The sequence below is a fragment of the Hermetia illucens genome, chromosome 6 (genome assembly GCF_905115235.1).
Source record: "Hermetia illucens chromosome 6, iHerIll2.2.curated.20191125, whole genome shotgun sequence".
Classification (NCBI taxonomy): domain Eukaryota; kingdom Metazoa; phylum Arthropoda; class Insecta; order Diptera; family Stratiomyidae; genus Hermetia; species Hermetia illucens.
The window spans coordinates 83,225,371-83,252,378 of record NC_051854.1 but is presented as its reverse complement, the minus strand read 5'-3'; the positions used below and the strand labels follow the sequence as shown (position 1 = coordinate 83,252,378).

Sequence of the window (27,008 nt, the reverse complement as noted above, 5' to 3'; positions counted from 1 at the left end):
CCCTAAGGAGGAATATATAGTGCCATACTTACTTGACCCAATGGAGATGTTTGCTGTAGTTTACGTTTCGATCGACACGTTGAGAGAAAATCACGTAATTGTGTCTTATATCGTCTACTTGTTCGTTGAGGTGTTACAGGTGGTGGTAGAGAAGTTGGTGAACCAGTTGGAGCCACGACAAGCTGCTCCGATTCGCTGAAGTAGGTGGATGCTAGTCCTGTATCGAGGTAACTGACTTTGAAATCCATCGTGCGCTTTCCTAAAAGATCGCGTCCTTCTTCTTCCATGAGTTGCCGATGCGTACAAATTACAAAGTCTGGTTTAGAATTTTTGTAGACTAATCGCGAACTAAAAATTTCCAATGTTAATTGAACATTTGTAGATGATAAATGGAGAATTCCAACTACCTTGTTTGTAACCATTGCCATTCACCATCCTTTTTTTGTAATCGATACGCAATCATGCCGGATGCACCGGTTTTTAATACTGAAATTACAATAAATATAAAGTTAATAGGAAATATTGATAAAAATCTTAGAAGTTAATATTAGAAACATATATTTCTTAGAAATAATTGAAATCTCCCTAGAAGCAAAGAGTTTTAGCAAAATAACTTTCGGTTTCTGAAAACGGGCCTACAAAGCTAATACTTCCATGATTAGATGGATATAACCTATTTCTTACTATTCTAAGTTTTAAAGAGCGACAATCATTAATTGTTGAGATTCCAGTGATATAGTTCAATAATTTCGGAGCTAATGGTGTTTTGGGAGAGAACCTCAATGGAACGCCTTCCCTGGGAGGAGTAGTCGGCTGTGTGAGTTGACCCGTACTTCTTTGCATGAACGAATCTTTGTCAGCAGGTGAAGGGATTTATAGCACAACATACAAGGAATCAACTAATAAAAAGCTTAGAAAAGTAGCTCACTGACCTACCGAGAATTGGTGTTCTTTCATGGACTCCGAATAGAAATTTCAGTGAAAACAAGTCGGGAAACTGGACGCTTCAGGTATGAAATGTTTTTTGTATTTCTTTTATAAAGACATTTGAGTGTGAATTTGTCCCATTAGTACTTAACACGTAATATATGCATATATTATGTGAGAATATCCTCTTTCGGGTGATATTGACATTGAAAATCTTGAATTTCCAAAGAAGTGATAACTTTAATCTATTATAACTTTGTTAGTAATAGTGCATTTTCCACCAAACTTGGTAGGATCAAACTCTATATATAGCCTATATTGCTGCAACATTTGCTAGGATGAACTTAAGGGGGATTCTGTAGTCAATTAGTGATAATCATAGTAATATACTAACTAAGACCTGTCTCGATAAGTACTAATCGATACCTTTCATTCAAAAAATTGACACCCCCCTTTCACATGTATGGGGACCTCCCCTTAAATTCGACGTAATAGGATGTAACTCACTGTATGCTTGAGCGTTCACAGTTTCCACCTTTTCACCAAATTTGATGTCAATCTGTATAACCGTCTCCGAGAAAAATACGTGTGACGGACAGACAGACAGACATACAGACAGACGGATATATAGACAGATAGTAAACCGATTTTAATAAGGTTTTGTTCTATACAAAACCTTAAAAACGTGAACAATAGTTGGCGTCATATCACTTTCACCACAGAACAGTGCAATTTTCACCACAGGCCCGGTTTTTCCGCGTAATTTTCACCCCGGACACGGAGTTTCTAGTTTAGATTTTTTAAAAGGGTACAACCAGCACAGAAAACCCCACCCAGAATGCCGAACAAAAAGTTGATAAGTGGGGAAAATCCCTGATAGCCTTCATCTTCTCACTCTATATCTGCAATGAATGAGGATGCAGCTAAATGGGACTACACATATTTGACAGAGTGCAGGCCTTGAATAGCAGTACGTACGACACGACCTGGATTCATTACGAAATGAAAGGTGGAACCGAACTTTCTCCATCGGATAATGCTATTCAACTGTCTGACAAAATGTTCTATCTACCGTATGATACACCATATATTGACCTATCTATCTATCTACTGCAGCGCTCCATACCCGGCTTATCTTTAGGATTTCGAGCCATATGATCACCGAAGAACCAGATGTGTTCAACAGCATTGCTCTTGAGGGCTACCTCAACGGATACAGGCTTTAACAACAATAATAATCATTAACGCATCGATCCGATCAGATCTAGACTTGCAAGCGTGTTAGAGCAATTAACTCACTAAGGAGCTGCTTGGTCAGGATTGGGTTCATCCGTGATTATTACCCTAGTTTGACTCAAGTATTGAGTCGACTAGGTTCCGACATACATTCATCATACAAATCTCTTTGTCACAAGTAAGACGACGCGACCTTCCATTGTGACAACATAGTGTTCTATCCACATCTGGACACACTCTGTGCCCTTTGGGTATGATTTTGATTGGTGTCTAGAACGTTTTTCGACAACGGTAAAAAAGGGTCCGCACTGAACCGAGAATTCCAACGATATCGACTGGAGATTCTGCGGCTACGTGAGGCTTGATGAATGGAAATTTGGTGAGTACTATGCTTTTGTACTTTGATAAGCCGCCCTCTCTTGGCATAGAAGCACATTTCTGGTAAGCTTTCGACTGCGAGACCCCGGAACAGGTTAAAAAGCTATCACGCACCACTGGACATTTTCGCAAGTAGGATATATAGGATGGTTTCCTTTCTAGATCCTTCTCCACCCCCCACATTAACTCCTCAGTTGTAGAGCAGTAAGCGGAGATTAGATTCCCATTGTAGTTAATTTTCATCTACTTTGACAGCATCAACTGGGAATACAAAAAACCTTACATTGCAGCTTTTATCAGAACGAGGTACAGATCATCGCACGGGTGTTCAACCTAGGTAAAACCTTCAAGAAATTTGAAAGCCAAAGCATAGCCCGTCAAAGTTGCACCGATGCTTTTACTGTTCGCTGTAAGTGAAGCCCTTAATACTCTGTTGAGTGGAGAGCTTGGATGGGGAGTTCAGTGGACCATGTTATTCTTGCTAAAATAGCTCGACTACACTGATGACATTCACTAGCTCTCTCATTGAGTTATGGACCCTGGAAAAACAGATTTGGATTTGGAGAAAGAAAGAAGAGCCACCGGACTGAAACTAAATGCCAACAAAATTAACGTCAATATCGGAGGTTTTCAACAGTTAAAATATTTTGGCAACGTTGTTTCGTTCTGCTTATTAACAGCGCTATGTCTGACCTGGTTGTTCTGCACGAGATCCGGTAGTTCAACTATTTCATGTTCTCTGTTCAACTATATTAGGGGGGCGTAGAAAGTGCCCACCACTGTTACTCGCAAGCTTCGGCCCTCCATTAACCCATACTTACGTTCTGTTATCTAGACACGGAGACACGTAGCTGACAAAATTTTAGACAGCATAAATTACAAATCGAAAGCAGAGCCTAATCTTAGGCTGTTCCCCCAATAGGACTCAACTCTTCTGTGATTTTTAGTAGTCTGGTAATTCCGCCGCTGAAATCATAACTGCTTAATATCGTTCCCCAAATTGCCGTAGTTTTGGAGTCTGTTGTTTTTCAATAACATTTCAATCCAACGACTCCTTCTTTGAAAATCAGATCGAGACCGGGTCTGTCGTAAGCGACACTGTGGTCGGTAGCAACGATGTTGTTATATATACTCGACAGTTTTTCAAGATTTTCCTCGGAGTATACGAAGCACACTTATAACAACTGAATAGTTCAACAATAAGTCATACTTCAAGGCTGGATTTTTGGTGGATAATCTCGCAGACCACTTAGCAATCTGGACGAAGATGTTATGTTCAGGATGGTCTGATCTTCAGAGTTGTATAATCCACAACTTAAGTTCGTTATTGAAGACCCATGACGAATGTTACGTTTATAGCTGTTTGTGGCAAGCGAAGTATCCAGAATTGATGGAAGGAGCCAATCCTTTACTGAAGGTATTGCCTGTCAACAGTAAAGTTATTTTGTGTGCCATCTGTGAATAGAATTCTATTTCCACATGACGATCGCCTGCTGAACTAAACCAACTAACAATGTGGGATGAGATTCCCCATTTTTCAAGTTCAAAGAAGAGAATTTATTATCTACCATGGGGATAACCGAAAACGATATAAGCGGCAAAAGGATAATCAGGTTCGTTAGTGAATAAAACCAGGCCCCTGAAGTCATGATCCCGATGGAGTGACTTCAGAGGAGGTACCAAACGAGAGCGCGTGATGCTTCCATGCCAAGGTGGCAAAGAAATCGCGGAGTTGCGGGTTACTTCCGAACAAGACGGACGTGCCACCGTCTAGAGGGAGGCCAGAATTCGAGGAGAAACTTTCTAGGTTCAACCATATCGAGGCTATATTCTCTAGCACTCGAGAATGCCTTGCCGAACTTTGCGCGGATGCTGAGCAAAGCATCTAAGGAACTACGTGCAGGGTTATTAGACGATCAAGCGAACACCATAGCTGACTCATCCGCATCTTCTTCTCGATATAGTATTGGCGTTCTTCCGCGGGGAGCGCAGACAGTATTAAGAAATGTTGGACAACTTCACCACATCTACGGTAACTTAGTAGGAATTTGCAGAGATTTACAAGAGAATCGGTGCTAATAAAGCTACTGGTTTGGATCCTGATCCCAAGAGACCCCTAAACTCATAGATAGGACCAGACCCGACTGGTTTAACAGCCTGGTTGAGGGATGCCTTCCCTCGCTCGCTGGTAAGGCAAAATCTAGATTTGCTACTGAAGCCCAGGACATTTCGTTAAGATGGAAAGATGCTCAAAAGAGTCACCTACAATAGACTTTTTCCAAACTACAAAATATAGGGATGCCCTATCGGAGCTACCGTTTGATTTTCGTCACGCGATCGACAATGATCGACGGTGTAGCCGCGGGCTTAAAACTGGTTTGAGATGTGATGTCGTTTAGGAAATGCTGTGCCGTGGTAATATTGGACGTCAATTCGTTCAATTTAGCCAACTGGGAGTGGATGAAAAGCTCGTTGGTTAAAATGCGCGTCTTTTGCTATTTGACTTAGCTTCTTGAAAGTTACCTCTCGGAAAGGACACTTTCGTATATTACGGATGAAGAACCCAAGCAGTACACCGTCACAGGCGAAATACCACAGGGCGTTGGTTCCTGTCCAATGGGACGTGATAAACGACAGGATCCTTGTCTTTCCCGTACCAAACGAGGCGACGATAATCGGTTTCGCAGATGATCTAGCAATGATTGACATCTCAAAACCATCAGCGCCGTAAAAGTATGGTTGAAGACTGCCCAGCTTGTCCTTGCGGAGCAAAAAACGGAGACGGTCATGATTTTCAACTGTAGCAAAAGGGATACGGTTAGAATTCGTATAGGTGGTCACACAATCACTTGAAAGTTGAGGTTGTCAAATAGCTGAGGGTGATCATTGGCACGGAGACTAATTCCAAGGAACATCTGCACTATGCCCGTGAGAAAGCGACAATTACTAGCGCATTGTCAGCATGGATGATACAGCCCTCAGAATACTTGTGGCCGGATTGGTTCACTCCACACTAGTATACGCGGAACCAGTCTGGGAGCAGGAACTAGCATGTGAGAGCAACCGGAGGAGGGTAAACATTACTTACCCCTAAGTAATATTAAAGGTGTGTGGCGCCTTGAGGACAATTTCAGGCGAGGCAGCATAGCTTATTGCGGGAATGATCGGGATAGATATTCCAGCAAGTGAGGAACGCTGTCTGTACGAAAAAAGGAAAATGAATCTGCTCGAGAAGCAGAAAATACCGAAAGGTAGCAAAGCGGGAGTCATTAATATAATCATTCGCAGTGGGGTCGGTGGACCCACACGCTGATTACTCATATTGAGGAATCTATTCAGCAAAGATCCGCTGACAGTAACCACCACCTGATTTGATTTCTATCAGGGCATGGTGGTTACAGGAAGTATCCGCATCAATTCCAGTTGTATGATTCGCCTTATTACCCTAAATGTGGTTGCACATCAGATGACCCGGAGCATGTCATGTCGTCTATCGTTGTCTATCCCCCACCATGTTGCTCAAAGAGGAGGAGCATGGAAAACTCTCTAGAAATCAAATCAAAAATTGTCGGGGAAATGTTGAAGTCGGAGGCAAACTGGTATGCGGTGAACACCGCAATCAAAAGGATTCAGGTGGAACTTGGAAAAGCATAGCGCGCAAGGAGGGCACACAGAACGGAAGAGTTTCCGCTTAAAGTGGCAGTTCCGAATCCGAACAAATCCTTAAAAATGAACGTATCCTGTAAAATAAAATCGGGAGTGGAAAGGTATTGAATTACATCAGGGAAAATTTCGTTCTAAGGTTCCCACTATGCTTTTCCAAAATAATTTTTTAAGGAAATGTGCCGTTTATGAACCTGTGATTCAACCAAATGCTACAAATTTGCAGACTGGTTAAGGTTTACCGCTTGGTGTATTATGCAATAACTATGTCTAGAAGAAAGTGTACTTAGTTTTGTTGTTCTACTGGAATATCACATCTTCTTTTTCTTCAACCTTTCTCCCGTTCACAAGCGGGGTCGGCTCGTTGTGATCGGTTTTGCCATTTGGTTCTATCGAATGCCTGATCTGGGCGCAATCTCGAGGCTTTCAAATCCCCATCTAGCGTATCAAGCCACCGTTGTTTAGGTCTGCCTTTGGGTCGTTTACCATCGACTTCGATGTTCAGACCAATCTTGGCAAGTGAATTCTCGTTTGCACGAATTGAGTGACCATTCCATCAAAGACGCTTCTTTCGCAAACTTTTCCACGATCGGTGCAACCCCATTACGATCGCGGATATCCTCATTTCGGATGTAATCTAAACGTGTGACGCCACTAGTCCAAAGAAGCATCTTCGTCTCCATTACCGCAAGACGCCGTTCATTGTCTTTCAACACTCAGAACCATAGAGAGTGACTGGACGGACGACATTGCGGTAAATTTTAGATTTGAGACGTTCGTTAATACGTCGATTATAAAGAACACCAGTTGTGGAACGCCACTTCCTCCAGGTTGCGTTAATGCGTGAAGCAATTTCATAACACAGTTCTCCATTGGCTGATACGTTGGTATTTAAATGGCTCAGTTCTGGACAGATCACTGCCACTGACAGTGATTGTGCCTGTTTCATGGGGATCGGTCGTCAAAAATTCAGTTTTGTTTAAATTCAATCTGAGACCGTGTTGCATGCTGCGATCATTTTTGAACAAGTTGCTCGAGACCATTTTTGCTATGTGATGACACGAAAACATCATCTGGATATCCCGTGTGATGGTGTCCATAACAAGAACAAAGAGGAGTGGTGAGAGGGCGCTTCCTTGATGAACACCAACAGAGACACGAAGCGGCTTTGATACACCCGCCATACTTCGAACTTTACTTTTCGGATCGTGGTAGAGCAATTGAACCCAGCGCACGAGTTCTTCTGGCACGAAGTGTTGTCGTAAAGCATACCATATTCTGGTCTAAAGTGAACTTCTTTGCTCGTGGATGCCGTGACTTCCTCTTGCTGCTCCTCCGGGGAACTTTACACCGCTTTTCTGTGATTCACGAGTGCCTTTCACTTTATGTCCAACTTAGTCGGGTATTTTATACCCTTTATGAAGTGGTAGACTACATTCATCGAAACCGTTTTTGCAATTTTACCGAAATTTTGACCTATTTCACGAAGTGACGACAAGCAGGGTAATGTTGAACTGGTCACATTTTCGGCCATTTTTTCGTTCACAAAACGCGATATTGCCAAATATTAACTTCGTTTGCGTTTCTGTTGAAAAGTATTGCAAAAATACCTATTTAGCCAAAAAAGTACTGCCAAATGAGAAAAATTACTAACGTACTGATAAACTTTCAACGGTACTAAATTTAGTATCTTTAGTACTAACACGAGAAGTACCGCATGCTGGTTGATTTCGTTCAAGCATAACATCTGCAGTAACGCCGAATGTGAGTCAAATGCCGCTTTACAATCGATGTAGCCTGTCCAAAAGTTTCATTTTTGGGGACTGCCTGATTATTTACAACGCCTACTGCTTATAACCATCAATATTTTTTGAGATGTTTGCCAAAAGAACTGAAGCAGGAGCCTTAGACTGACCTTACACAATCAGTATTTCATCAGTCTGGCGTCAGTCAGAATGACAAAAGTATTGGCAAACAAATCACCTAGGATATTTCTAAGGCAATGAATGACGGACTGATGAATATATAAATTTTTAATTAAGTAAGTAAGGTCAACCTTATAGATGGTGGGAAGACCAGAAATTCGTAGCCATTTAAAGGGACAAGGTGCACCCTGCTCTTTGAAACCAAGATAAGCTATTGGTTTTGGATCAGCAATCGTCTGACTGTGTTCAGATAGCTTAAGTGGCTAGAACGCTGGGCTGTCGTAGCGGAAGGCCTTAGAGCGTGATGCTGAGAGATAAATGATGATTCGAAAAAGAGCTAATGGAGGGTTTTAATCAATCTCAGGAAACCGTTTATATCATGGTTCAGGCTTGACAACTGACCCCAGTTATATATATCCGATATCCATCATACAACATAAATCCCTCTGCCTCTAGTGAGATTTCAAAGGAGACGCCTTGAGAGCTTAGTGCTTTAACCTCTGCGAATCGCTACTTACATTCCTGGTGTGCACTGGCCACGTAGGCTAAATCATCATAATGCACTAAGTCGTAACCTCCCATATTAACTAGTTCACTGTCTGCGTACCCTAATATCATCTTTCCCCTGAAAGTAGGAAAACACAAATTCATTAATAGTTCCTAAAACTAATTTAACAATGCAACCTCTGATCCATCGAAACCAGCGACAAATCCAATTTATGCTTTGACTTAAACATATTCTCCTTCTGCGGTATTTCCAGCAAGCTAGGCGGTCCGAATGGTGTACAATACGCGAACAAAGCCAATGGCGGATCTTCGGTTTTACGATTTTGCCCATGAAGGATCTTCACTCGTCCTCGAATATCCAGTCTCAAAAATCCGGAAGTGTTATCCAGTAAGCAGCGGAAGCGTACGGTAAAACTGCGTTCTAGGTAGATTGCTTTATCTGGAGCCAGAGCTTCGCCCAGTGGCATCCCTGAAAGATCGGCGGGTAGAAATGAGTTCCACAGCAATTGTCGTTGTAATTCCTCCCTGTCTTCGCTATGAACTAGTTCGTAAACAGATTGGTGAACGATATCGGACTGGAAAGATAAAATGGAGAGGAAGTATTGAAACATAATGGAAATTTGAGAGGAACTTTTTTAGTCCCAAAAGAGAAATGATGAAACCTAGTCCTAATAACGCTATAAATATGAAAACAAAAATATCTATCTAAAGTGTCGATAAAAATATTTAAAAGTATCTACTTTTTGAATGCAGATCTTATTAGCGGTGCTATATCCTCGATTGTCGCATAAACTAGAGATGCGGGAGAGTCAAATGCATAATATAATTTTTTCTATAAGTTGAGCATATTAATCCGGACTTTTACCGGCCCCGGCTTTTCACACTACAGAACAAGGATAGCGACTTTTCGCACCTCAATATGTTGTCCAATACGTAGATCGTGTGCATGCCTGATGTATGTGTCAAAGGCCAAATCACGTCATTATAGTGACAAATGAAACTGCTCTCTCTTCCGTAGACTCTATCTCTGCTATATATCGTCCGCCAAAGCCCCATAGTTTCAGATTTTCTCGCCGATTTTCAAGAGTGTTCCACCTTCAGTAACTCAGCCATATCAATTTAACGAGTAATATACTACATACTATTATTAACTTATTTATGAAGCTATTTCGGAGCCTAGCCACCACCATAGTGGCAGCCTCTTGATTTTTTTCAGATTTATCGGTTACGCAGTTTCTAAGAATGGCCCCGCTAAATAAATGATCATTTTCAGCCCCCCGAACTACCCGCCTTTCCAACAAATGTCAAAACTAAGACCAGCTTCGGAAAGTACTAACATTTCATTTTATACCCCAGTAAACTATATTTGGTGAAAAAGAAATGTACAGCCCCTTTTGCATGCGTGAGTGTTCACAGTTCCCACCTTTCCACAAAATTTGGTGTTAATCGCTGCTACAGTCTCCCAGAACAATGTGTGTGACGGACAAACAGACAGACAGACGGATACCCAGAACAAAAAATCACCATAGAAGATGACAGAAGTTGGAAGCTTACGGTGCAGGGGCGCGGAACCCCGGTCATCGATATCCCTCGATCGCAGTCCCTCGGTAGTGGGCAACTTGGCTACCTTGGCATATAATGTTACAAGTGATTTGGCTCTGGAGAAGGCGGTGTTCAAGCGAAGTACGACCTTACCGAGAACACCAGTAACAAGACCAAACAAAGATGAACTGGACGACAAAAACCGTGATAACAAGGAAGGGATCTATTCAAAAGAAGCTCGTCAACTTTGAGATTTCCATCAATGCCTAAAACGGTGAAGGATAAAGTACAGGCAAGGTCAATAAATGCCAAAAGTGAAGGAGCGTATAAAAGCAGTAACCCTGCCAGGGCTTATAGGGAGTAGAGTCCAGATCCGGAGGAATTACCCTTCACCCAGCTTGGGGCAAAAATAGTTGAGCTGTCCGAGTTTATCAAGGACAAGCAGAAAGTGGACCAAGCCATAAAGAATATGGTTAGGGCTATTAAAGTCATCTATAGTAGATCGCAGATGGAGGAAAAGAATAACAAGGATATGCCATACCCCGCTGTGTCAACAGTGTCATAAGCCACTCAAGTGACGCCTAACCGTACAACCATCGAATCACGGCGAAATAAACGAGTACGTGAAAAAGAGGGCGATCCTTCAAATAATCAGCAGGCACCTAAGAGAAAAAAAAGGCGGACAGAACATTCTGGAAACCAACACCAACAGCTCAGAAGGAGGAAAGCGTACAGCGAATGTAGGAAACTCGACCAGCGTTGCGAAGCCAAAGACGAACGAAAACGATGGATGGTCCAAAGCTACCAACAAAAAAGTGAAAGGTCAAAGCTGATCCCGACCTAAAAGACTGAGGGGAAATGCGAAAATAATCCTAAGAACCCAGAAAGGGGATCTCATGTTTGAGCTGAAAAGATCCAGCGTAGGTAAAACTGATGACTTTTGCACGCAAGTGAAAAACTCACTTGAGGAGAATGCCGCAGTGCATGCCCAAAAACATGAGATCTATATATTCTATATAAGGATCTCGATGAAGTGACATTGAAAGGAGAAATTTGTACTGCTCTGAAGGAGCAATTCAAGTTGAAGGAACTTACCGAGGAGTCTCTTATGGCCTTACGAAAACCCTATGATGATACTCAAACGGCCACAATACGAGTACCAGCGGAGGCAACGCAGATGTTGTTGGTTGCCGGAAGGGTTCGGATTGGATGGGTTGTCTGCCGTTTAAGAGAACAAACTTCACTAAAGAGGTGCTTTAAATGCCTCATTTTTGGGCACTTCGCGAAGGCATGCACCAGCAGCATTGATCGATCCGTTTGATGCAGAAGGTGTGGGGAGAAGAGCCATATTGCCAAGGAGTGCAATGGCTATTGTGCGTAGTAAAAGGGGGACTGGATAGCCAGCATATTGCCGGAAGTAGTAAATGTCCGAAGCTTAGGAAAGCGCTCACTGCAATGACAAAATGAACCTCAATCATTGCTTGGTCGCTCAGGATTTACTTAAACAGACCACGTTCGAATCTGAGAAGGAAATTGCCATCATAAGTGAACCGTATAGAAATCGTCACGGTGGCATATGGGTCACAAATTCGACTGGTAGAGCGGTGATATGGATTTGTGGTCGACAGGCCATACAATGTACTGCAAGCCAGGCAGCCAGTGGTTTTGTGTGGGCGAAAACAATTGGTGTATATGTATACAGCTGCTATGCCCCACCAAATTCGACACTGTTTGAATTTCGAGGAAATGCTTGATAACCTTGTTCTCGGCGCAACGGGACGAAGTTCTAAGGTGATTGCTGGTGATTCCAATGCTTGAGCCCTAGAGTGGTGTAACAGAGAATCAAACACTAGAGGGTGCAGTTTATTAGAAGCGTTTGCGCAGATGGACATAGTTTTGGCTAACGAAGGTGCTGTAAACACCTTTCAGAAAGAGGGAGGTTTGCCAACCCTGGTGCGTGGTATATCCTGGCGCTTCAGCGAATGCTTCACCCAGAGCGATCACCAGGAAATCTTCTTTGAGACATGTGTCGAGCCACAGGGCAAAGAACTATTATGCCCGAAACCGAAGTTGGTACTTCTGCCTAAGTCCGGTAAGCCTCCAGGTGAACCATCCTCATACAGACCGATATGTCGTTTGGACACTGTGGGAAAATATATAATAGATTACTCCCGGTTGTTGAGAGCCAAGTCGGTTTTCTGAACGGTAGTATGGGTTCCGTAAAACCAGATCAACCATTGAAGCGATCAAAATGGTTACTGGCTTGGCCGCAGACGCAATCCACGGAAAGGGCAGTACTAGCAAATATTGCATGGCAGTGACCCTGGATGTGAGAAATGCATTCAATTCGCCCAATTGGAACCTAATACGGGAATCTCTGGGGAAGATTGGTATTCCCACTTATCTTGCAGCTATTGTCAACAGCTATTTACAAGAGCGGAGGCTTTGATACGACACCGATGACGAACCCCAAGAGTACGTTGTTTCCGCGGGTGACCCGCAGGGCTCCGTATTGGGCCCACTACTGTGGAACGTCATGTACATCGATGGACTTAATCTTCCCCTTCCGAGGGAGGCCACAGTGGTGGGTTACGCTGACGACATAGTGGTGGTTGTTATCGCAAAGCATTCCGAAGTTATACTCAAGTGAGGGGTTAACATACTTTTGAAGGATGACAACTTCATCTGTGCCTGAGACGGTTTTATGCTGGCCATGCTTATTAAGGTTCTCGGCCTGGTTGTTTAGAGGTTATGTCGTTTATGCAGCACACAAATGCACAAGCTACACGTAAATGAAGATAGACGACCAGCAGAATGTTAGCACCTCCTTTTTTACGCACATTCATGAATCTGCTCCTTGTCAAAATATGGTCAATCCAATTAGATACTCGTTATGGGCCAGTTGACTTCTACAGGGTAACGTGATCCTGTAGTGCACCGTTAAGGTCTTCAATGAAATGTGCTAACTCTCTTCAAGGTTCTGATCCAATTGGATTGCCGCGTAACGATTATTATTATTATCACCATTACAATGTCATCTTTTGGAAGCCTCTCCTGAACTGCATAGTATTGCTCTTAGAAAACGCCCTTCACTCCTTCGAGTACCGTCTATGACAGAGTTTACAAAGAATGCGTCAGAAGGGGAAATAAGCAAACATATATACAGGTAGAAAGAAAACCGATTCAAGCAGGATTTTGTTTTTCACAAAACGTTAAACATTGACTAATTTTGAATCTACAGACTATGTACCTAAGGCCGGTTCAACCGTTGTATTCATCGAAATGTTCTTGATAATCGCGTTGCTACCCAGTTCGGAAAGTTGAATTAGGTTCTTCATACTTAATGGCCCATCCATCAATTAATTTGTCTTGTGACAAATCCATCGAAATTTCCACCGCGATGAGACTTATAAACCAGTACTTAACAAATATCCTATTGAAATAACCAGATATAGATATAAAAATTAGTGCCCCGATTGTACCTACGGATCCTAACCTCTTGCCAACCCGGACCAGTGATCGAATAAGGAAAAATCTTCTCTTTCATGGTTCAGGTATTTTTCAGGTGTGGGATAATCGATCCATGCCTTGCCTGGGTACCTCATGGACTGTTTATATTAAGATACGTATAGTGCTTCAATTACCGTTCTGGGAGATTAATGTATGTAATAAAACATAAGTGTTATAACCTTAAAGTATGATATCACATTACCATCACCGAACCGCGATTACATTACATTACATTACCATTACAGCATAACCTAACATTAAAGCATTACTAAGCATTGTAATATAACATCACCTAACATTACCGCTCATTGTAGTATAAGTCATGGCGGCAGTTGCCGATGCCGATGCCGAGTATCGGGCTGGTTTTGGACTTGCTTTAGGTTGGCTTCGGACTGGCTTTGGACTGTCTTCCGACTTCTGGGCTGGTTTCGGGCTAGCTTTGGACTATAAAATGATTTTGGGTGCATTGAGTTGTATTGTTATGGTTTAGAACGAATGTCGGCTACTAGCTGATGTTGTGTATAGGGTTAGTCTGCGTAATATTTCTTAGTACAAGCGGCCGAGATGACTATCAAGTGCTGATATCAACTATCGGTTGCATATCTGCGCTCTCAGTTGCTTTGATTTAAGAAGGTGATTTCGATTTTGTGTATGACAGGCAAACTTTAATTATACTGGGTGAAGTAATTCTCGTTCGCAGAAATCATGGCTCAATGTTTTTCATATGTAGAAATATTGTACTATCTATTATCTTATATCCTTATCTTATCTTTTGCTTTTTTTTCTTCTCTTGCATGAAACGTTTATTCATTCTTCAATGATACTTATTTGGCGCTGTCGTATATTTTACGTTATTGTTATATATTGTGCGGGCGTGCTCATCTGTTTGGGGAAGAAGTTAATGAATAATAGTAAGAGCACTACCAGGTCACAGGAAAAGTGGAACTGAACGGTACGCTGAGACGTCAATCCAAGCATCAATTATTTCACCTGGATCTGTAAGAACAAATCTAGAATCGTCCCAGGCGATATAGGTGTCCTTTGGGACATAGAACGTCAGGACCAAGATCCACCGATTATGAGTGAATAAATATAAACTCTGAGAAAATAATGTAATACGCATGTTTTTGCTAACGCAAGTAGTCACGATGCAAGATTCACATAGGTCAGTCTACAAATGTGAAGCTTTGCGGAGCAACTGGTCATATAAAGATCCTTGTCTGATCTCTTTTATTGTCAGCTGATTAAAGCAACACCGATCAGTCCTAAGAATAATGAATCTACGGACTCTGCATACACCTTGTGACATTGTTTATTGGTCAGCTGGTTAGGACCAGAGAGGGACTAAGTAGATGATTGCACTTAATTAAGTCCCAGATCCTCAGCATCTGCAGTTAACGTGTTACCTTTAATTCACTCGATAGTATGAAAACACTTTACTTTAATAAAACACGTTCAATATTTTTTTTCTTGACAGCACCATGATACGTTAGTTGAACCTCAGTCCTTCGATCTTATTGCCTTTGATTCGAATCTCGCTCGTCATGGATGTTTGTGTACGTCTCTGTGCTTGCACCGCTAATGTACGGTTACCCAGTATAAATGTGGTGATAAATGTACGGAGAAATATGATAATAAGAACAAAGAAGCTATTTGGAATGAACGTTGAGAAGCAAAACAGATAAAGGACCATACTTGTTTTTATACAGTAGATGATTCAGCGGTGTTAAGAGAGGTATAGAAGGTCTTTTAACTGTTGTATCAGCATAGTGAGAATTATATCCTTATTATCAACGGCGCAACAACCGGTATCCGGTCTAGGCCTGCCTTAAAAGTTTTGCGCGAGGTCCATCAATTCGATATCCCTAAAAGCTGTATGGCGTCCTGACCTACGCCATCGCTCCATTTTAGGCAGGGTCCGCCTTGTCTTCATTTTTTACCACAGATATTGCCCTTATGGACTTTCCAGGCTGCATCATCCTCATCCATACGAATTAAGTGACCCGTGACCTATTGAGAAGGATTTTATCCACAACCTGGTGGTCATGGTATCGCTCATAGATTTCGTCGTTATGCACGGAATCTTCATGTAGAGAGGATTCTTCTCTCGAACGCGGCCAAGAGTTCGCAATTTTTCTTGCTAAGAACCCAAGTCTCCGAGGAATACATGAGGACTGGCAAGATCATAGTCTTGTACAGTAAGAGCTTTGGCCCAATGGTGAGACGTTTCGAGCGGAACAGTCTTTGTAAGCTGAAATAGGCTCTGTTGGCTGACAACAACCGTGCGCGGATTTCATCATCGTAACTATTATCGGTTGTGATTTTCGACCCTAGATAGGAGAAATTGTCAACGGTCTCAAAGTTGTATTCTCCCATCCTTATTCTTCCTGTTTGACCAGTGCGGTTTGATGATATCCTTATTATCCTTATTGTTAAATTTTTTCTTCTCGTTTTTGGGCCCAAGCTTTTCCCTTCATTCCATTTTCTTCAGTGGCGGAGCGCTTCGAACGTTGAGGGAGAGTAACAAAATTTTAATAATAATATACAAAACAGAAACTATGTTGTTTTTTCCAAAATATGGTCGTATATTCTTATATGAAGGAACATGTTTAATATATAGCTTCCATTGCTTTATTTCCGTTCTGAGTACGCGAAATTTAATTTCACAGTCTGCCCACTTCAACTGCGAAAGGACATTTTTAACAAATCATCAAACCAGCAAGGCGCATAATTCTTTAATTAACATTTAATCGAAATCAATGGACGGTTTATTTGCTCAGGGCATTCATAACTCTATTGCGAAACAGCCTGGAATTTATCATCAAGTAAAATATCGAAAAAGACAGTAGGTAGCCAAAAGCAAAGGCTCTTATTTTCGCTGTTAACTGGTTGCTTACAAACATTTATCGCGTATCCTGAAGCAAAAAGACATCCACGTAAATTTAATGGGCCGATCGAAAGGTGGCACAGTCAGGGGCATTTCTACCTTTTCCCACAATGACATCCAGAACATGAATGAATATTCTTTTGGAAATATGTGAGGCTATAAATTTGGGCGAAATTAATTTAGAAAAGACGAAGATATGTGCAGTTTGATATATTTAAATGTTCATTCAGGCGCTTTATCTTCGAGCCTAATGAAAATAAGGAATGTCCACGGTGAAAATTATGCAAAACGGATGAGTCTTTTAACGAACGATAGGAACAAATGAATTGATATTCTGTTTGCACATATTTCATTGACTATGAGACAACTGCCCTTTATATCTGGATGCTTTCTACATACATTCTTTGGGTTAGGCAAGGGCTCCTTTTAAAACACTATTAAATAAAATTCTTGAACGCCGCGTTTTGTAGCTTAGAGGGTCATCTAAAGCGCCCAATAAATATCCCATCGCTGTACCCCAAAGGGTCTTAGATCCTAACTGATGCTAACTCACTCATGGCCATAAATTCAGAATATCTTCACAATAACTATCGGCTCCGCAATTAATCATTTGAGTAAGTTTGCAAATTGAGACATAAATTCAGTTGGTGTTCCCACTATGCCTGCAGAGCAAAGCTGTTAAAGAAAGACCTCCTTCTCCTGAAAGATACGTTGATGTATTAGATACTCTTGGTTGCATTCTAAAATCAATATAAATCCCATGCGATTGAACCCATATGCAATATTTAGTTGTGATATTTATACTATTGCGGCAGGACAGAAGCCAGCCTGAGTGCTCGTTGCTTGATGATTAGAGACGCGTAGATGCTTAATAACATGTCCGGAACAATAATTACAACTCAGCTACCACATTTGGTTGAACCTTTTACAGATTGTATTAATTAGTGTGCTAGTAGGAATTTTCAATTAGGTATTTTATTATTTATGATAGTAATTATCGTATAATTACTAAATAATATCAACTTCTCCGGGCAAATGTCAATGACGTAAGAACGCGTACGTATTATTCAATTTACATACGAGTATATTCCAAGATCTCTAATTCATATTGAAATAAGCAACAGATTCTGTTTAAAACATCTTAGAATCCTCCAGATGAAAATTCCTACTTGGATTTGTCATTTACGGCCAAACTGGCAGGCCTGTCCTGGCGGCAATTATGACTTGAGCACATTGGTACTAAATCTCAAATCTAAATCGCCCATTCACTTTTCTACGCAGCCTAACCCTGATTAGTCTGGGCAGTTTATCCATAATTTCCGTTCATAGGATAACTGCGATCGAAACTGAGTCAGGTTACAATATTTTAAATGGAATAAACGGAGTAAGTAAAAGCAACTCCACTCTGGTACCTTCATGCAAGGATTAACTTATATTCACTACCACTTCATGCATCTACTTGAAGACGTTACAAGCATCGGATAATTTATTCGTTCCATAACACTTTTCTCTGGTCATTTGTTTTTTCTACCACCACGTAATAAAGCGACTTTGTAGGCCTTCCCTGGTGTTCAGAAATCAAGTTAGTTCCGGGATTTTCTCGTAGCATTCACCACTTCTTTCGGCCAGCGGTCTCCCCCAAGTCGAGTGCGTACGAAGTTGACAGGATCTTACATCACCATCTAGCGTATCAACCCAACGCTACTTCAGTCGTCTCAGGCCTATCTTAGCTAGTCATTTTGTGATCAAACAAGATAAGACCCTCCACAGAGAGAATCCTTCGGTCCCTATCAATTCTCAATCTGGTCTTTTTATAGCCCTCTCAAAAACTAAGTGAAGTTTTCAAAGTGAAGTACATTCTTAACCAAAAGATTACCTTCGAAAATGTCAAACCAGTGGAGGAAGTGCTACGACTGTCAAAATTTCAGACATATCGCCCAAAATTAGTTTATTGTCCAGAGATGCGTTAAATACGCAAAGAGCCATCCGTGGGGAATGTTCGAAACCCACGACGGAAGTTCCGCACTGCTGCAACTGAAATCTTCAGTCAAGCGAACAGTGACTCAACCTTCACAGAGTTTGACCAGCCCAGGCGTGTCATACGCGCAAGCTGCAAAGAAATCTCTTCCCAAAGCACCGAATCAAGCAAAAGTCAACCAAGCAAAGAATTGGTTGAAGCTCTCGCTTCTTCTGCCATCAACGAGCAGCGTCAATTCGCTACGATTAAAATTATCCTTAACTTATCGTCTCCTCTGGCCTGATTTTAACTCGAGGCACACTTCCTGAGTTGACAACGCTGTCAATATAAATGGGGAAACTCTGCCAAAATGGATCCACGACCATTTTTTGCTCGCCAATATTGAGATGGTTTTGCCAGATACACCGACAAGCCCGAGTAATCAGTCTATCTTCGACTACTTTCTGCTGTCTGACGAAACCAAACAAAGTTTTCAGATGAAATCGTGTAGAACATCACCGGGCATGTCGGACCATTTTGTAGTTGAACTCCCAACTTTCCTCGTCTTTTCAACTGTAAAAACGAGTCCTAATGACTGTTAGATCCTTCGTTCACGGTATGATGGCCGCGTGGTGTTCTTAGCACTCAGCTGTCCTTCTTTTTGCGTGTGTATATTGCTCAACTGTCACAGACATTGCGGCTAAAGTTTGGCGTTATTTCATCATCAGTTGTAAAAGTTACGACGAGTTGAGCGTGTTCACGATCTTCGAGAATTTCATGGAAAAGAAGGACCGTGTGCACATCGCCAAACATAATTTTCACGGCTGATTCTGACCCAAAATTTATCAACCCATCATTACTGGAGACGAGACGTGGTTTTATGAGTACGATACGCGTGTGAATGGCGCGCGTCGAATTAGCCGAGACAGAAGAAACTGCGTTGTTTCCAGTCAAAGAAGAAGGTGATGCTCACGGTTTTCATCGATTACGATTGCATAGTTAATTCTTGCTACAAGGTCAGACTGCCAACAACGAATACTATTTGGATGTTTTGAGACGTTTGCCTGAATCAGTCCGTCAAAAATACAAGCATTTGTGGGCGAACAACTCACCTGAGTTGGCCCCATGCGATTTCTCCCTCTTCAATCGAATCAAAAGACCAGTGAAACGAACGAGTTTCAGTAGCCGAGAGGATATAATGGAAAAATCGAAGATGACCCTAATGGGGATAGCTAATAAGAAGTTTCAACAATAAAAGGTATTGTTTTTTTTTCATGAATTCCGGGGACCTTTCGATCAAGCTAGTAGAAGCATTGCTTATCCGGATTAATTGCCTGAGTACAATTATTCAGCAAATGGTGGCGGATTTTCACAATAAAGAATTAACACCAAAAGTAGTACACATAAAACCCGGCCCTAATATGTTTCAGAATATAAATAGGTTGATGGGTAAACACAAGTCCCAAAACTTCGTTCTTACTAAGAACAGGGAACCTATCTGCAGTGATGCTAGAAAAGCGTAAGTTCTTGCAGAATCAGCTCAATACCTATCCGCCTCGAAACAGTCCGGCCTTAACTGGAACTGTTGAAGTGACAACTAGAAAATTCCTTTCCAAACATTCCAATAAGTTAGTGATTTTTTCAGCTACGAACACCGCAGTCAAACCAGTGAATTCGCAAGATTTTCCGAGCCTTCCACAACTCACCACCTTGACCCACAACCCAAACGATAAACAATCAGGCGGACAGTCATTACCAAGTTCGCCATTAAAAATTTACCCATCGTCTCCTTAAAATTTCTTTTAGCAGTTTTTAATAACTGCATTAATAACGGCTATTTTTCATCTACTTGGAAAATAGCAACAATCGTGATCCGAAACAAGGAAACCTCCTTCGAATCAAATAATTTCAGACCCATTTCCCTGCTTTCCAACCTAGGAAAACTGTTTGAGACAGCCTGGACAATTAAACTTGTCCAGTATTGTAATCTCAAAAATATCACTCCCAATCACCATTTGGGTGAATTGCCAATCGCTTTTTCGTAAATAGGCTGTTCAATGTCAACGTTGGTAAACGAATTTTCCGATCTCTTGCCAATACCATCAGGAGTACGGCAAAGATCCATTCCAGGGCCTATCTTATATCACGTTTTCAAGGGTGACGTTCCCGTCCCTAAGACCGCAACTGACATTATCCAATATGCCGATGACACCCTTATCTTTGCGTCAAACCTCCGCCCCAAAAAGGCCGCCAAACCAATAGAAAATACTCGCCCGCAATGAGGATGGTAGTGGTATCGCTCATAGATTTCGTCATTGTGTAGGCTACGGAATCGTCCATCCTCATGTAGGGGGCCAAAAATTCGGAGGACTCTTCTCTCGAACGCGGCCAAGAGTTTGCAATTCCTCTTGGTAAGAATCCAAGTCTCCGAGGAATACATCACGACTGGCAAGATCATTGTCTTGTACAGTAAGTGCCTTGATCCTATGGTGACACGTTTCGAGCGGAACAGTTTTTGTAAGCTGAATTAGACTCTGTTGGTTGCCAACAACCGTGCGCGGATTTTATCATCGTAGCTGTTATCGGTTGTGATTTTCGACCCTAGATAGGAGAAATTATCAACGGTCTTAAAGTTGTATTCTCCTATCTACAGACGGAAAAAGGAAGCCTGGGAGAACCAACAAGTCTGTGAACTAGAAACGTACAGGGAGCAACCGCACCAGGCGCGCAAGTTTTACCAACAAGTCAGCAGGATGAAGCCTTATACACCTCGATGTTCATCCTGCCGAGACAAAGAGGGAAATCTGATTTCCGACAGAATGAGCATATTAGAGCGATGGGTTGAGTACTTTAATGAACTACTGAACAACCAGAGCATCGGCGAGTTGGAGCTCCCGCCAACTGAAAACGACGGACAAATACTGCCACCACTAAGTTTAGGGGAAACAGTCCGTGCAATTCATCGGCTAAAAAATCATAAGTCGCCAAGAGCCGATGGAATTACAGCCGAATTGGTTAAATATGGAGGCAACCAGTTACACCAAGTGGTTCATCAACTTGTGTTCAAGGTATGGGACAGCGAATCAATGCCGGACGAATGGCAACGAGGCGTTATCTGTCTCATACATAAAAAGGGAGATATCACACAGTGCAGCAATTATAGAGGTATCACGTTGCTGAGTACCATCTATAAGATATTCTCCGCTATCTTGCTAGGCCGGATTGCCCCATACCCCCTGAAAATCATTGGCCCATACCAAAGAGGCTTCACTCCAAATCAGCAACAGATCAGATTTTCTGTGTGCGGCAAGCAATGGAAAAACTGTTGGAATATGGATAACAGTTGCACCATCTGCTCATCGACTTTAAAGCCGCCTATGATAGCATAGCCAGGGTAAAACTGTACACGGCCATGAGAGAATTCGGTATCCCGACGAAACTAATAACTCTGACTAGGCTGACCCTGACCAATGTGCGAGGCCAGATAAAAGCAGCAGGATCACTCTCAAGACCATTCGACATCAACAAAGGTCTACGACAAGGGATGCCCTATCATACGTCCTCTTTAACCTGGCCCTCGAGAAAGCGATCCGTGATGCTGAGGTAAATGCAAGAGGTACGATCATCGTCAAGTCCACCCAACTACTGGCCTATGCTGACGATATCGACATCATGGGAAGAACCACCCGCGACGTACAAACTGCCTTCATCCAGTTGGAGCAGGCAGCGATTGGCGCGAGATCTTGGGCTGCACATCAATGAAGGCAAGACAAAATATATGGTGCCAACGTCAGCACCGAAGACGAATCAACCAACAACATCAAACCGCACTGGTCAAACACGAAGAAGAATAAGGATAGAAGAATACAACTTTGAGATCGTTGACAATTTCTCCTATCTAGGGTCGAAGATCACAACCGATAACTCTTGGCGCTGTTCTAGAGAAGAATCCTCTGAAGAATTTTTGGCCCCCTACATGAGGATGGACGATTCCGTAGCCTACACAATGACGAAATCTATGAGCGATACCATGACCGTCCGATTGTGGATAAAATCCGGCTGAATAGGTTACGGTGGGCGGGTCACTTAATCCGTATGGATGAGGATGATCCCACACCGAAAGTCTATAGGGGCAATATCTATGGTAGAAAAAGAAGACGAGGCAGACCCTGCCTAAGATGGAGCGATGGCGTAGGTCAGGAAGCCAGACATTTTTTAGGGATATCGAATTGGTGGACCTCGGCGCAAAACCGGAATGTCTGGAGTTCCTTATTAAGCCAGGCCTAGACCGAATACCGGTTGTTGCGCCGTTGATGATAATGATGATGATGTTCTGTCTGACAAGTTGCCTGCTGGCAAGTATATGTACTAGTTGAGTGAATATATGGCAGAAGGCTTTCGTGTCTGACATGCTCTGTGCTGTCAGGTAAGAATAGAGCTTAAATGGTATTTATTGAAAGTAAATCGGATCGGAACGAATTGGATTGAATTGAATCGGATTAGAGTTGGAACTAGTTGGGTTACGAATGTGTGGTGAATAAAATTTATTCAGATAGAATTGAGTTAAGTTCCGCTATTGGCATCAATCAAGTTGCCATGAATGGAATTTGGTTGCATTAAGTTGAACTCTGTTTAACCAGATTGATTCAAGTTGAATCGAGTCAAACCGAGTTGAATAAAATTTGATCAAGTTGGATGGAATTGTACCAAATTAAATGGAATTAGATTGCGTCGGTTTGATCGGATCGAGCTGAGCAGCACAATGGAATTGAACTGAACCTACTTGGACTGTGTTTCATATGATCTAGTGCAGCTGGATTGAAGCAACTTATAGTAAATTAAAAGCGCCCGTAATTTTTCTCCCGAATATATTGAAGAAGGTCGAACATGCGTTATGATTTTTTTTCACCATATAATTCCGAGTTGGGTTTTAGCTTAGTAAGTTGACCCGTAGGTTATTCAGGAAGGAAGAACACCATCTGACTGGTAAGAAAGTACCACTGTTCCAATATGGAAAAAGAAAGGTAGTCCAGCAGAATGTTTAAATTACCGTCCGATCCGGTTACTTTCCCATACCATGAAGATTTTTGAACGCAGGCTTGAAAACCGTATTCGCGAAATCGTTGAGATAACCGTGAATCAAGCCGGATTTGTCAAGAACTGCGGAACTACTGACGCAATGCACGCTGCACGGTTACTCATGAAGAAACACCGTGAGAAGCATCGCCCTCTTTACATTACATTTCTGGATCTAGGGAAAGTGTTTGACCGTGTACCACACGAACTCATCTGGTATGCTTTACGACAACACTTCGTGCCAGAAGAACTCGTGCGCTGGGTTCAATTGCTTTACCACGATCCGAAAAGTAAAGTTCGAAGCATGGCGGGTGTATCAAAACCGCTTCGTGTCTCTGTTGGTGTTCATCAAGGAAGCGCCCTCTCACCACTCCTCTTTGCTTTTGTTATGGACACCGTCACACGGTATATCCAACGTCCAGTGCCCTACACATTGCTTTATGCAGGTGATGTTTTCCTAGCATCTAATAGCAAAAGGTATCTCGAGCAACTTTTTCAAAAAATGGAATGATCGCCTCATACAACACGGTCTCAGATTGAATTTAAACAAAACTGAATTTTTGACGACCAATCCCCATGAAACTGGCACAATCACTGTCAGCGGCAGTGATCTGCCCAGAACTGAGCGATTTAAATACCTCGGGTCAGCCAATGGAGAACTGCCTTATGAAATTGCTTCACGCATTAACGCAACCTGGATGAAGTGACGTTACACAACTGGTGTTCTTTGTGATCGACGTATCGACGAACGTCTCAAATCTAAAATTTACCGCAATGTCGTCCGTCCAGTCGCTCTCTATGGTTCTGAGTGTTGGCCGACTGTAAAAGACGATGAATGGCGTCTTGCGGTAATGGAGACGAAGATGCTACGTTTGACTAGTGGCGTCACACGTTTAGATCTCATCCGAAATGAGGATATCCGCTATCGTTATGGGGTTGCACCGATCGTGAAAAAGTTGCGAGAGAGGCGTCTTCGATGGTATGGTCACGCAATTCGTGCAAACGAGAATTCACTTGCCAAGATTGGTCTGAACATCAAAGTCGAAGGTAAACAACCCAAAGGCAGACCTAAACAACGGTGGCTTGATACGCTAGATGGAGATTTGAAAGCCTCTTGATTGCACCCAGATCAGGCATTCGATAGAGCCAAATGGCGAAGCCGATCACAACGAGCCGACCCCGCTTGTGAATGGGACAAAGGCTGAAGAAAAGGAAGAAGTTGACCCGTATCGAATAGAATTAGACTGCGTCGCAAAAAAGCCAAGCGAAACAGTATATCCATACTTTTCAAAAAAATACGAAATTGTGCAGAAAGCGCGTAAAGGGAGTGGTACGTGGTATTTTATAAGAACGTCTCGTAAACCATATTTGACACAATGGGAGGAAAATTAACCAAAAAGGATAAGGTAAAACCCTTGCTGAATGCGAATTACAGAAGAAAAAAAATTGAAATCGGGACAGAGCTAAAAATTGTATTATAATAAAGACACGAAGATATCAGAAAATGACTAGTCAGTAGCTCATATGAAGATCTGAAGCTTTATATATAGTCTTCGCTCTTTGCAGCATGGATTCGACCAGACGTTCCATCAAGTAACGTTATCGAAGGCAATCGTTGACGTTATCTTATAGCTTCTCAATAATATTTCAATCCGAGTATTGTGGGCGGGTCTACCTGAAGATAGTTGAACAATAATGAAATGCGTGTTTTCCACGCACTGTTTCGGGCCATTATCTTGGTACATCTTGAATGTTTGGCGAATATCCAATGTTATGTGTGAAACAAAAACCTTACTAGAATCGATAGGATGTCTGTCTGTCCGTCTGTCTGTCTGCCTGTCAAACCTGATATTTTCGGAAACGGCTGGACCGATTGTCACGAAAATTTAGTGGGAACGTGCGGTCTATGAATCTCTTTATGTATAAAAAATGGCGCGATTTTGTGTTAGGTTTGAGGGGGGCTCGCCATACATGCGAAAAGTGGTGTAAATTTTTTTCACAGATTATGGTTATGTACAGTATCAAATGAAAGGGCTCAATTAGCACTTTTCGAAACTTTTCCCATATTTGATATCGAGTGAAATGTACGGGAAATATGACCCCCGAAAAGTGTTACAGGCCTCGTTCTCGGAAGCTATCTAACTGAAAAATTTGAAAAAAATCACAGTGGCGTATCTAAACGAAATCTAGGGCTCCAAATATATCCCGTTCTGACATCTGCGCAACTAAAGCTAATGATAGCATATTAACATATTTTAGAAATGCAGAAAATACAAAATTTGGCATTGCTATAAGAATATAAGAGATAATGTAAGGCATAACTTTGGGAAGTTTGAAGGAAATTCAACCATTATTAACAAAGTTATAGAAGGTGAAACTTTTAAATTTCACTTGAATTTCGTACATTCTAAAACGTGTTTGACCCCATCATAACATATCAATTCGTCTATACCACAACAAAGTGGACAGGGAAACGTTTAATAATTTATATGTCAATATCAATTACGAAGCAAACTCCGCCATGCTATTAACAGAGTATGTTGGTCTCAAGCCCAGGTAAAGGAGGAGGGTTGAAGGCAACGTACTTTGTACTATCCTCAGTAAAACTAAAACAATAATAAAATGCTGAGATTAGGGAAAGGGATAAATAGAGTATAGTTGGAGTTATTCTACTATGCTAAATCCTACCTGATCTCTCTTGGTGACAGGTCCCGCGACAGGTCGACCAAGAAAATGTATAGAATGTCGTTACAAACATGATGATCGGATTGAGTCACAAGCCTCGGAGAAATGCTAGGGCGTCCACCTCAGTCGACGCGGCAGGACGGGCTCCGGTCCTGTCGAGAAATGGGCAAGGGTTCTTGACGCATGGACGGCATCAGGACGTAAGCAAGTTAGTCCGCACACAACGAAGAAAACAAATACGTGTCTGCATGCTAAATGTTGGTACCCTAACTGGAAAGACGGAGGAACTCGCAAGAGCCCTTCGGAAAAGGCACATTGACATCTGCGCTCTGCAAGAAACCTGATGGTCTGGTGCCAAAAGCTGCGACGGCTGATGAAACTACCATTATATCGGCTGATCGCACTATTCACTTCCTCACCGCCTACGCACCACAGACAGGTCGACCTGATGCCGAGAAAGATGCCTTCTATCAACTTCTCTATATTATCATTGCCGGTGACCTTAGTGGGCATGTGGGTGAAAAGGCAGACGGTAGCAGGTGCTATGGGGGAAAGGGGTTCGGAGTGCGCAATGAGGGTGGCGAGCGTATAATCGATTTTGCTGACACCCATGACCTTGCACTTATGAATACATGGTTCATCAAACGATTGTCTCATCTCTCTACATTTTATAGTGGGAACAGTAGCACGCAAATCGACTATATTCTCGTAAGAC

The 27,008-nt window shown here is 42.2% G+C and overlaps 1 protein-coding gene across 2 annotated transcripts in view; it reads right to left on the bottom strand.

The window, feature by feature from the left end:
- Positions 1–27,008, bottom strand: part of LOC119659896 — a 266,867-nt gene that overhangs the window by 10,271 nt on the left and 229,588 nt on the right. For both annotated transcript variants that reach the window (XM_038068220.1, XM_038068221.1), the window contains exons 6-9: positions 8,814–9,211; positions 8,648–8,754; positions 408–486; positions 33–348 (exon numbers count right to left, since the gene is read on the bottom strand). In XM_038068220.1, coding sequence (XP_037924148.1) covers positions 33–348; positions 408–486; positions 8,648–8,754; positions 8,814–9,211 — 900 coding nt within the window. The remainder of the gene's footprint in view (positions 1–32; positions 349–407; positions 487–8,647; positions 8,755–8,813; positions 9,212–27,008) is intronic.